Source organism: Myripristis murdjan, chromosome 9, assembly GCF_902150065.1.
Source record: "Myripristis murdjan chromosome 9, fMyrMur1.1, whole genome shotgun sequence".
Classification (NCBI taxonomy): Eukaryota; Metazoa; Chordata; class Actinopteri; order Holocentriformes; family Holocentridae; genus Myripristis; species Myripristis murdjan.
Genome location: NC_043988.1, coordinates 12,280,515 through 12,293,204, shown reverse-complemented (window position 1 = coordinate 12,293,204; position 12,690 = coordinate 12,280,515). Strand labels below are relative to the sequence as shown.

The 12,690-nt window shown below is 43.2% G+C and overlaps 1 protein-coding gene across 1 annotated transcript in view; it reads left to right on the top strand.

The window, feature by feature from the left end:
* The first annotated feature begins 190 nt into the window (after nt 1-190).
* pdlim2 (PDZ and LIM domain 2 (mystique)) overlaps nt 191-12,690 on the top strand; it is a 39,879-nt gene continuing 27,379 nt past the window's right edge. Inside the window, exons 1-3 of the mRNA XM_030060010.1 lie at nt 191-598; nt 9,191-9,318; nt 12,114-12,265. Of these exons, the coding sequence (XP_029915870.1) occupies nt 9,226-9,318; nt 12,114-12,265 (245 nt within the window). The 5' untranslated portion in view covers nt 191-598; nt 9,191-9,225. The remainder of the gene's footprint in view (nt 599-9,190; nt 9,319-12,113; nt 12,266-12,690) is intronic.

Genomic DNA, 12,690 nt, shown 5'->3' with positions numbered 1-12,690 from the left:
GAGAATCTAATTCTTCATTGGTTAAGCTTTTTAAAACGTGGCCAATGGGAGGCCTTTTTTTCATCAGGGATAATAACCACTGCCAGTCTAGTGATTTGCAGCCTCTGCGTGCGCTCTGCGGCTCCGTCTGCAGGTGGCGCACTGACACAAAACGCAGGCGGAGAGGCTTTGGGGTAAATGGCTCAATTATCACCGCTGCAGCCTGCCTCTGCTCAGGCGACACGCCCCGGGTTGCTGCCTCTGTCAAGCCTTGTATTTTGGTAACAGCACATGGCACCGTGAGCTCATCCCAGTGTGCGCGCCTGACCGCAGGTGGTTTCCATGCGTCCTGCGCTTACATCAGACGCAAGAGACAAGAGACCGTGGGCGCTCCATCGTCGCCTCAGTAACACTAGATTGACGGGGGAAATTATAAAGCAACTTTCTGCGTTTTCCCATCTTTGGGACAAATCGTTGCGTTGAGGCGAAGTGAGCTGGGACTTGCCGTCTCCTTGGTGTGTGTTTGGTGTTTTGCCGCGGAGCGCTCAGAGCTGTGTGAGGACCCGCAGGTGTAGAAGGCGAAGTTGTTTCCCTCTGTAGTCTCACAACACTCACCTTGGTAAGTAAACCTCATGTTTTTATTAAAGCGCACTAACATGGATTACTCAGATTTTTTTTTTTTTTTTTTTTTTTTTTTTTTTTTGAGGTAATATTCATCTCAGGATTATGTGATGCAACTCAACCTGAACGACAAATTACTGGATTATTCCACATTAGACTCGCATGGTGTTTGGAGCAGTCACTACAGACCGTATCGCACAAAATGATCATTATTGCATAATTTCACAGAATTGACTTTGAACATTGTATTTTATATGGCTGACATTTGTATGGCATCTTACAGGTTACCGGGATTCAAATAGCAGTAATCTTTAAATATGTTGATGATCTCACTTGCGTCACTCAAAAGATAACTGTGTGGGGAAACTTACAGAAAGCTGCGAGGCACTGCTGATTATAATGGTATGTGTGCAGTTAAACTGTGCAATACCACACCCGAGGTGTTTTTATAAGATGTTGGCCAATGGTGCAGAATAAGTGGAAATTGCATGTCACTTTACATAACTCACTGCAGAGAGCTTCTGTAAGCTACAGTGGCTTGATACAGCTGCACGTTTCCAGCAGTCAGGAGTCCTCCTCCTGAGCGCCTTGGTGTTGAGAAGGGAAAGGCATGTTGCATCCCTGCATATGAAGCCGTCAGGGTGATTTGTGGAAGGGCTGGACCAGGTGCAACCCTGGGGAACCTCAAGTCAATATTTATGCCACATTAGAAAAATTGGTGTGGGTGGTATGCTGTTATCTTTTCACTCCTCCTTTTAAAGTGGTTTGTTCAGGGTGAAGGCTCTGAATGTAGTGGGGCCATTATGATTCAAGTTCAAGCCAGCTCTTCAGGAATGTATTTTGCTCTCTTTCTCTCCCTCAAAGTGTCTAGACATGACTGTTCCTCCAGGTCACTTCTTACCCGCCAAGTGTTTAGAAATAAATAGGCTTGGCTAGCGGGTTTGGCAGATGGGAAAGCACTTAAGGTGTTCCTTAAAGTTGATGTGTGTTCCCAGAGCAGTCCTAGTGAAACCTCATGTTCCCAAGCCCGCCGGCTGCTGTTTGTGTACAGTGCCGCTCCATTGTGATTGTGCTCTGCTGCCTTTCATGTGTCGGCTCTGCCGCCCTTCCTCTCACTTGCAGTTGTTGTGTTTGTTTCCTGATGGCTTTACTTTTTTTTTTTTTTTTTGGAAAGCATTATGCCGTTTCTTAGTGTCAAACTGAAACCATTCAGGGACCACAAACAGACCACTGTAATTTTGGAAAGCGCAAAGCAGTGGCTTTTTCAAGAAAACAGCACAGTGGCCAACTCATTACCTCCTGACTCAGGAAAGAGTTTTCATTTTTTCATTTGTTTTACCGTTGCCTTTAGGCTTGAAGTGAAGTAACAGAACTACTTCACTGCTCCTCTGGAGTCTTTTTTTTTTTTTTAAGTTTTACTGAATAAGGCCTGAAAAGCTTTTTTTGTTTTCTTACTTTAGGTTTTATAAGAGGCTGCTTTTCTCTCTGAGGAGCAAGAAGTTGTGTACCGTTGTGCAGGAAGTATCAGTATTTTCTGTGCAGTCTGAATGATGAAAGCCTTTTTTTGGTTTCTCTTGTCTGTTAGAAATGTGGTTTTCAGGTCTCGCTGAGGCAGGAGCGTTGCAGAATCGTTCTGACTGTTCTCTCTTTCACAAACAAGTTTTTTGGAAACAGCAGAGCACAATTGGCAGTAGTGGAGTGCTACTCCGTCCTCACCACATTTGGTTTGTGACCATGACCAAGCATCAAAGAAGATTGTGAATGGGCTGAGGCGCATCGTTGCAACAGGATATCCAGAGAGTGTGCATGAAATTAAATGTGAACAAAGCGCTTGTTGGTGAACTTCCCTCCTTCTCTGTCTTCTGTGAGGAGCCTCTAATGGTGCATGTAGAGGATGTGGTGAAATGGACTGATTGCTGCGCAGCAGTGTGTGGAGTCTGTTTAGTGTGAACAGCAGTAACTTGATCACCAGATGATGATGCTGAGGCAGATAAGTGGAGCCAGTACCCCAATGTCCTTGTCCTGTTAGAAATGATACTTGACAGTGAACACAGTCCAGCCCACTGTAACTGTGCCTCAAAAGCTGCAGGGAGGTGGCAGAAGTAGTTTGAACGGGGGTGTGTGTGCATGACAGTGAATTATGTTTAAGAATTAGCCTGGCCCCAGTGCAGATAGCCTTGTACTGCAGTAAATAGTATTTACCAGTCACTTTAAGATTATGATATGGGATAATATGCACACCCTGAGCCTTTTCCCATTGAAAAGGGAGGGGCCCACAGAAATTACAGCTCAGTAGATGATTACTATGATGACACATGAGCTATTAGCAGCCACATAAGGATACAGAAACTTATCAAGCAACACCCTCTGCTACCACCCTCAGCTAAATTTGACCAAATGGGCGTGATTGGAGAATGCACAGAATGTTATTTCTCACTATTCATCTATTCAGGGAGAGGCTCGCTATAGCATTCTTGCCTTCTGATTCCCCAGGGGTGTGTCCAGGTGGGTACCTGTCCCACAGTGTGTTTCTTGGACGTGCATGGCAGCATCAACACCAGGCAGCATCACTCACACAGGCTGTGGAAAGTTCACACTGGTCTATGGCCATTTGTCAAGTGTGATTCATACCAAGAGCATTCCCCTGCAGCCACAGAGGCTCATCGGGGTTTTCTTTCCAATCAAAGCTCAGCCAGACCTTTTCAGATGAACGCATTGCGTCTGCTTTGCTAATCAAGCCACCCCCTCTGCATTAGCATACTGGGAGGGAGTTTGTTCTTGTCCACTTTGATCCAGCAGATTGTGCCCTAGAGTTCCAGGAGAAGAAAAGGAGTCTGTATGAAAATCTTGTTTCCTCTATAACCAAGACAAAGGTGAGGAGATGAAAAGGGTTTCATTTTCATATCCAGTGCTTTTAGGTTATCCTTTATTTTCTATAATATGTCTTAATCTTAATAGTGCTGTGGTGTACACTACAGCATGTGGGAATACAGCATATTTGTCAAAATTTATATTTAAATTAAAATTTACATTCTGAATGATGTCCTGATGATTGGGATGTACTCATGGTTTCCATTGTGATTTGTTGGCCAGGCATTTCTTTTCTTTTCTTTCTTTCATTGTTTATTTGAGAAATGGTATTGTACATTAATCGTCATTCAAAAAAAATCAATCATACCAAACCAAAAACGGCTAGTTTTTATCGGTAGTGCCTTTGCCAGATGTTGATAGGCATTCTATAATGACAAACTTACACAATATGTACGATATTTAAAAGCATAACACACTGTGGTAAAAAGCGTTTACAATTTACAGTTTGCAAGTTAGACAGCAGGAGTAAATCCAGTGGAATAATGCCAGAATAATCTCAGCATGCTGTTTAGGACACCATGTAACATTATTTCAGTGTTAAATGCTGCCTTTTGTCAACACAGAACACTGATATAAGTGTCAGCAGCCCTACTTGTTGCCATAAATGTGTCGTGGCAGCGTGCAGATGGAGGTAATGACTCAGCAGGGGTGTGTCAGCATAATTTTGCCATATTCACCTGTCAGTTTCACCCACGTTTTCAGACTTGTTTTAGCAGGTTTCTGTCAATCTTCCCAAATTACATCTTTTTGAAGTCACAGTAGATTGAGGACTGCAGCCACTTCAGCCAGGACTCATAGTGTCAGAGGTGGAGTGTGAGAAATTTGTCTAGAAGCCTCAACCTAAATGACAACTCATTCACAGCCTCACTCCACTGATCAGCAGTGAGTTACAGTAAGGCCTGTAATGCCTGTTTTCTCTGTAATGATGTGAGCTCTTACTTTCAGAGATGATTACACTGCAGGTTTGCCGGGTGATTTATAATACCTGTGATAGAGGATCTTGCTCAGTTGTACTAAGCAGAAAGTGCCTTGAGCGCTGGGAGAAACTGACTTTATTAAAGGTGTTGTTTTATTAAATCACTTATTTGACTGTGAGCATAAAATATATAATTGAAGACTTTTAAATAAAGCCTTTTAAGTTCTCTGCATGTTAGAACAGTGAGGAGTTTGACCCAATATTAGGAAAGGCCCTTTCCTAATCTTTCATACCTGTCTCTTTTGCCCGCAGAAGCAATCACTCATAGGGGTGACAAGTTTCCAAAGGCCATTTTTAGGCTGTATCTATTTTTTTGTACGTTTATACCTTCCTGACATTTTGCAGGGGTATATGGTGTATGATGGTATTTAAAAGCTGAGCTAATGGTGATAGCAGTTATTGTGGCGTGCATGGCATTGTCTAGCTTAGTGCTGTGTATCCCACATGTAGTTAGCCTACTTAGATAAGTTTAAATACTTCTGGCCCATAGAATAATGAACAGACAGGAAACAAGCGCACTTATTCCATAGAGTCAAAATATCATGCTGGAAGCCTCAATGCCGACGTGTCAGCTGGCCAACTTTATCATCGGGACTAAACCCACAGTACTCTCAAACAGGGGCAGAGGCTTTTTTTTTTTTTTTTTACTAGATCTGTAACGTTATTCCCACCACTTGCAGTCGCCACCTTTCTCAGCTCAGCTGCCTGTTCCACCAGAGGAGACTGACCTCTGGTGGCGCTTGCTGTGCACTAGAACACATCACCTCAATACACAAACTCTGTATCAGTTTAATAGAAAGAGGAGCGTCTGTATTTTTGATGGTGTTGATTATCATACCTTCAGGATTTTTAAATACTGTGGCATGCTGTAAAACCTTGATACAGCCTAAGCGTACTTATACTGTAGGCCCTACAGTATAGCGTGTAGGGTGTGCAGGTGTGACTGGCCAAAACTATTCTCATTACCTTATAATTTACCTTTGAACCCCTCATAAATCCACCTACCTGATAGTGAGATTTTTATTGTAGCAATGCTGAGCATAGGCTTCAGCTGTTGTAGGTTTTTGATGGACAGTGTTGACGTTGATGTTTTTAGACTCAAATGGGCGACAGCTAATGTTTTGTGCCAATATTCATTCAAATATAAAAGTTGTCGGGCCTAAAAACACAAGTACACAGGCGTGCTGCCAGAATTATATTTTTATTAGGGTGAAAAAGCTTCTGAAACAGCATATCATCCATCATGTGATCCTATTCAGTGATAGCGAAAGTTTGGGATACATTAATACATTTACAAAACACATTATTAAGCAATTACTGGAAATAAATACAAAACATGCAAAGAAACAATTTCTTTGTACATTCCCAAATTTTTGTTTTGGCCTATTATTAAGGCAAACCACTACATCTGGCTATCCCTAATTGTGATTGAAATAGTATTTCCTCATGTAGTCGATGGTAAAAGTAACACTGTGCTATGTTCAGTGGGTATGCAGTAAACCTGTGCATTGTTTTTGTCCGAGGTATTTCACTACACCTGCCAGTTTCCAGCTCCTGATGCTGGCTGTTGAGCGACAGGCGTGACTTCATGACTAGAATTCTTCCCATTGTATGGGTGTGTTAAATTGTGCTGCCAAATTGGCATGGCAGCAATAAAAGCGAGAGATGTCACCAGAACAGAATCCACCTTTAGGTCATTGTTTATGTGTGCTGGCAGTGGCAGCCATTGAACAGCATGTTTGAAACAGAAAGCGTGAGCAGTCTGCGTTCAGCACCTTGTTTTATTGGCCTGGGAGCTGCACAGAGGAGCTCTCCTGCGCCACATCAAGACCAGAGGCAGAGACCTTCAGTGTGCCACTTATCTTCACCACCATCTGTTTCTTACACCTGGTGTGTACCAGGTCAGCTACTTACTTTCACCCTCCATCCACCTTGACATTGTCATTAGCACTTTTATGATGCTTACAGTGGACATGTAAACAGAGAATTAGCATGGTGCTTGGTTTGTAATGGGTCCACTTCAGGAAACATGCTCTGGCTGATGGAACTAATTGTCGCCCCCAGCCACTGGGAAACGTAGGGTGGCTGCTCCCTCTTATTATCACAACAACACTTATTTCTGGAGGCCACAGCAATTAACAGGCCCTAATGATGGTGAGCACCGTAACTCTGCTAATTTGCCCAGGCTGCTAATGAGTAACTGGGTCTGCGCTACTTGGCCCACACACTTGTGGAATGTACAGACGATCAAACGGGCCAGAGGTGGGAGGGAAGGAGGGCAGCAGCTTGGCTGTTGTCCTAGATCTGCTTCTCTATGGTCTGTCATACTAGCAGTGGCTTCTCAAGAAACTTGCAACATCCTATTTTTTTTTTTTTTTTTTTTTTTTTTTTTGTCCAAAACATTATGGTAACTGCATTAAGCAATAAGGTTTATTTTAATCATTGACAGGCAAGATATTGAGTAAGACCATGATTCAACATGCCACAGTGTGTATTTCTCGCCACATTTTAATTTGCTCAGTGCTTTGAATCACCCTGAGCTATTTATTATAATAGAGGACTTTTGTACTGTGCTCAGTAATGTATTCAGAGGTATGAGAAGCATGACAAGACTAAAATTTATTGTTTATTCAGGCCACTAAGGTTGATATACTGGTGTGCCCAGCTATTTCATGCTTTGTCACTGACTAAACTCAGTGTTTGTAGTAAACATAATCAAAGTGATATATTGTGTGTGTGTGTGTGTGTGTGTGTGTGTGTGTGTGTGTGTGTGTGTGTGTGTGTGTACTTGCATGGTTACTCTCTTAAATGGATACAAGAGCTGATATTAAACCATAGTGTTTGTAAAAGTATGTAGACATTTTTCTATAAAGGGAAGAGGTGGTTCATAGCGTTATCTGAGAGTCAGCCCTTTTTTATTACTTTATCTTACACAGTACTATCTGTATCTGCTGTACAGTTAATGCACACATTCCCAGATTGACAGTGACTGAAATGGTCTTCTCTCAGCACAATAGCTGTGTGATGGGTGTAATCTGTGTGTGTGTGTGTGTGTGTGTGTGTGTGTGTGTGTGTGTGTGTGTGTGTGTGTGTGCGTGCATATGCCTGTTGTTGTTCCCCTCCCCATCCCATCACCGCTGTAAGAACACAGCACAGTGTCCTCACAGAAGTACACATAAACGATGACCCGGCAAGCTGAATCATACGTTACAGTCACGACAAAGGAAATACCAGCTTAACGACTTCCATTGATATAATGGTTCTTCAGTGCTGTGGTGTACACTCTGGCATGGCTGAAGTCCATCTCAGAAAAGATATCATCACTAACAGTGAATTTGGGTGATCCTGGGTCTGGATCTTCTGTGATGATGGTGATGGAAAAACCATTTCCCGTAACTGAGATTATGTTGAAAAGACACCCATCTGTCTCCCATCTCTCATCTGAAGATTGCAGGACAAATGTTTATTTCTGTCAACTCTCCACAGTTATTAAGGGTTTTCACCCATGGAACCTGCTGCTGAGTGTTTGACCTCTCTGGAGGCTTTCCAGATTTGACCAGATTTCTTATAGAAACCAAATTCACTACATATTTATACATTTACAATATTGTTTTAATGAACAGCCATTAATTGATATAATATGGATATGATGACCAAGCAGGTGGAGGCAAATACTTTAACAGAACAGCCAGATCAGTCTAAGTTCAGAAAATTGCATCCCTTGACAGTAATGCTGCTTTATAACCGAGGAAGACAAGATGCCTTATCACAGTATTAGGATATCCAAGGATATCCTAAGGATATCCCACACACTATCTAGGCTCATGTCATGATCCTGATATACTGATGTATGGCACAGCCCCACTAACACATGATGATGAATGCTGACTGTCCCAATCAGTCTACTTCCAGTCTTTACTGTTAAGATGGTGCCATATGACAAAAATGGGATAAGAAAAGCTTCCAGCAGTGAGGCTTTAAGTGCACATGCCAATGGGAGACAGAGGTCAAAGCCTCGCACTCATGTAAAAAATAGTTTGCACTCTGAGCTTTTGCCTAGTCAGCGAAAGTTGCTTCATGATTTGGTATTAAAACCTTGACAGTGTATGGGACTTTTGGGAAAGGTCACCTGTTTGGGGTTCAGAACCATCAGAGCCCGCCTCTGTGGGGCTGACCACACCTTGACCGTAGCTTCTCCATTTACAGTCAAAATGGACTCGCTGGAAAGCAAAAACTGTGGTGGTCTGCAAAGTATGTGTGCATGTAAAGTATGTAAATTTATAAAAGCCCATGAGGAACGTGACTGAATTTCCCACGCGCGTCAGCTGTAATTTTAGGCTCATTATACACTGTAGTAACACCACGTCTTGGGTGCACTTTTGTTTCTTTTCTCGAAAGGACATTTGGATTTAATGAAACTCTGGCTTTGCAAGCACTTTAGCAATGTTAGTCATGTGTCTTTGGTTTCAGATTCCTCCCATTCCTTTTTGATGTGGTTACACAATCCATGTCAAGAGGACTTAGGCCAGTGGAAATGAAGTGTTGTTGGAGATAAAAGGCGACTCATGCAAATGCTCGCTCTTTTCACCTGTTCACCTGATATTAAACCTTGCCAGCAAAAACTCATGACTCTGATGAAAGCCTTCAGGCATGCACACGTTTGTGCTTCCAGCTATGTGCAAACGCTATCTAATAGTCACCATTTCCCTTTATTTCTTCCTCTGTTTCTTTTTTTTTTTTCAGGATTTGGACCCAGTGTGCTCTGACCTGATTGCTTGATGGCACTGACGGTGAACTTGATTGGTCCTTCACCATGGGGCTTCAGAATATACGGAGGCAGGGACTTCAAGAAGGCCATAACTGTGTCGAAGGTACTCCCTAGCAGCTTTACTGTTGTTGAGTCTAGTCACACCTTATCACACCATACCCTCTGTTTTTGTCAAAACATAGCCAGTAATGACATGTCATGCAAAGTCAACTTCCTCTGCCCTACCTCTCTGTTCTCGTCTTTGTTTTTGTCCGTGCACTGCTTACCTGTTTCCTTGACTACTGAACCCGTTAGAATGGAATGGAAGTCGACTACATTAGAAGGAAACCAGTGATTACAGTTATAGTGGAAATGTGGAGGGAGGGGGGTTCCTGATCCCCCTCCCTCCTGATCCCAGAGTACAGCGTGTTACGTGTGTGTTTATGTTGTGTGTGCGCGTCTATGCATTTTTATGTGTGAGTATGGTGTGTCTTAATTGTTGCTTGTGCTAGCATGTGTGCATTCACACGTGCATTTGGTAAGTTTGCATCGGAGCACGTGGGTGTTGTTACAGAAGGGGAAGGTAGAGCTGAACAAGGGGAAACATTGCCACTGGGAGCAGACAGCACACAGTAAACACCACCAGGAAGCCCTGGGCAGAGAAGCCTGTGTGTGCTAGAGACATCCAGTCCTGCCCACTGCACACACACTGCACACATCCTGCATCACATCTATGGTCAGGATTCTTCCAATAAGACTTCCTCAGTAGCTCCTCAGACTTAAATGATAAATTATGTCAAACCGTAGCAGGGTACTAGCACTTAAAAGAAGTGACCTTCAAGCCCCTTTGGACTTGGACTCATAAAAATAGGTCATCTCATAAATAATAGGCTTTCCATCTCTTTTTGTTGTTGCAATTCAGTAAACAACACCAGCATATTTGTTCGTCTCAAATATCAAACAGGCTCTGTGAAGAGACAGGGATTCAAGCTGAGAGAGACACTTCATCATTGAGAGCGGTTTGCAAAACCCAGTCGGAAAAGCAGCATGTCGCCCCCCCTCCCATAACCTCAGCCCCTCCTTTGGCTAGGCAGCCGTCGGCTTGGAGAGGTTGGCACTTTGCACAGAAACAACATAGATGCCCCCTTTTCATTCCTGTTGGCCGCAAAGATAGCTTGCCCCTATTTCTGCCAGTGCACAAACCCGGGAAAAAAAACCCCACAGCTCTTAGTTTATGTGAAACCAGGCGTGTCCTGATCAGAAAAGGCACGCACTATTGTTGGTCACCACAGCAACGCTTAATTGCCTCTCGAGTGGGCCCACAGACATGGCACCTCTGCCCTCTTGCTTGGCTAAACTGACAAACACCCTGTTGACTGGCATTCTCTTCGTATTCAGCCATTTTCCCTCGAGAGCTGTAGGAAGGAGACCCTTTCGTCCCCATCGATAGGCTGTTTGTTTACTTTGCTCTGCATTTTTCTTTATTGCCTGTCTCTGTTTTTAATTGCGGGGGCAAGCCTTGGTGACGGCAAATGTCATACTTGGCTCTTAGATTTTAAGACTCCCTTCTCATTTTGGATACATACTCTCACACACACACACACTGCTGCGAGCGTTGGCTGGGATGTTGTGTTTCAGTCCATTACTGTGGAATTCCCTCTGATGTAGGCAGTGTTGCATTGGATTTGACATGTGGTGAGGCTGGTGGCAAAGGTCAGGCCCAGTCAAACCATCAAGTTGTGTCTCACTAATGACTTCTCCCTAAGGGTGTCATGAATCTGTTGACTGTTGACTGGTGCCGCCTGGGCCCATGTATGTATGAAGATGTATTTGGTGTCTGTTGGTATTTACTTTGGGAATGATTTAATACAAGGATTAAAATGGTGAGAAGGGAAAGAATTATACCTGGATCATGTATGTAGGAAGTTGGGGAAGGAACCAGTAAGCACTTAAACCTAACCTAATTGTACCTGCATCAGCTGTTATCACACTGTTGAATGGACATTATTTGTTGAAATCACCTCCACAGAGTAGGCTAAGGGTTAGGAGGGCCCGACAGCACTTTCTATTAGGTTAGAAGGCCGTCATCATTTCTTATCATCAGTGGCTCTTGGCCTTCTCACCTACTCACATTTGAGTGGTTGTTATCATCATTTTCTATCGTCAGTCACTCTTAACCACTCCAGATAGTTAGCTTTAGACACTTCCTTTGGCTTTCACTAGCTGAGCTTTCCTTAGCCACATGGTTAAAGTTAGGAAAAGGTCATGTTAAGGTTAAGAAAAGGTTCATCATCATGGTTAAGGTTAGGGATACGTTTGTCAGCTTGATCAAAGATCATGTTTCATTTTAGGTAACGTAATGTTTTCTGTCATTGCTGAGGATGTTAATGTTATCTAACCAATGTTAACTAAAAACAAACACCACCCTTGCTTAATATGGGACTTAAAATCAGGTCTTCCAGTGGAAAGTTCATGTGTTTGACCCATCCACCACCCCAACCGTGTCCTTATTTGACTGTCTTTGTTAGTCCTTATACTACGTCACGGTAATTCTGGCTCCACGTCTCATTTAACTGGTTAAGAGAGATTAATGATAGGAATACAGCCTTCTGACCTACTAGAAGGTACAGTAGGGTCCTACTAACTCATACCCTGTGGGGGCGATTACGACTGATAATTGATGTGGTAAGAGTTGAATCAAATGCATAATTACATTGTAGCGTTTTTTTTTTTTGTTTTTTTTTTTTCATGTACTCATTCATTAGCGCTGCACGCAAGCCTTTGGCAAATAAACCACACAGCCACAAGATAGACAGCTGTCTCTGCTTGCCAGATGGACAGCTTCCCCACAGCATTACGTTTAGAGCAGCTCCTGCAGCCTGAGGAACCTAAATGGAGCTCATTCCTCTTTTTCTGCAGGTCAACGAGGGCAGCAAGGCAAATCAGGCGTCCTTGCAACCTGGTGACATTATCTTGGAGATCAATGGCGAGAACACAGCGGACATGCTGAACGTGGAGGCCCAGAACAAGATCAAGAACTCCAAGACCCAGCTGCAGCTGGTGGTGGAGAGGTAAAGAGGCAAAAACTGCAGATGTTGACCTATAAATCCATGCCTGCTGCCAGGATTCATAGTTTATCATTTACTTGTGCATATATTGGTTTTTATAAATATGCAGTACGTCTATGGCATAGTTTATGGCACCATGCTGGCGACCACATCATCACCAGATGAGTGGTTTACATGCGCCTGACTTTCTGTGTATGTGTGAGATCTAGATCCATCTTACGACACTCTACACTGTCTTTTAACATTATCATCCAAGCACCCGACACACAAACAAGTGATTGTGATCAGGGGAAATGCCAGCATGTATCAGAGCCACACAGCCAAGCTGCATTGCTCCGTTCCCTGGTCTTTCTTAATAAACTCTGTTTTGAGATTTGCCAAGACTTTGTTTGGATCATGGGGAGTTGGCCACCAAAAAAGGTTTTTCC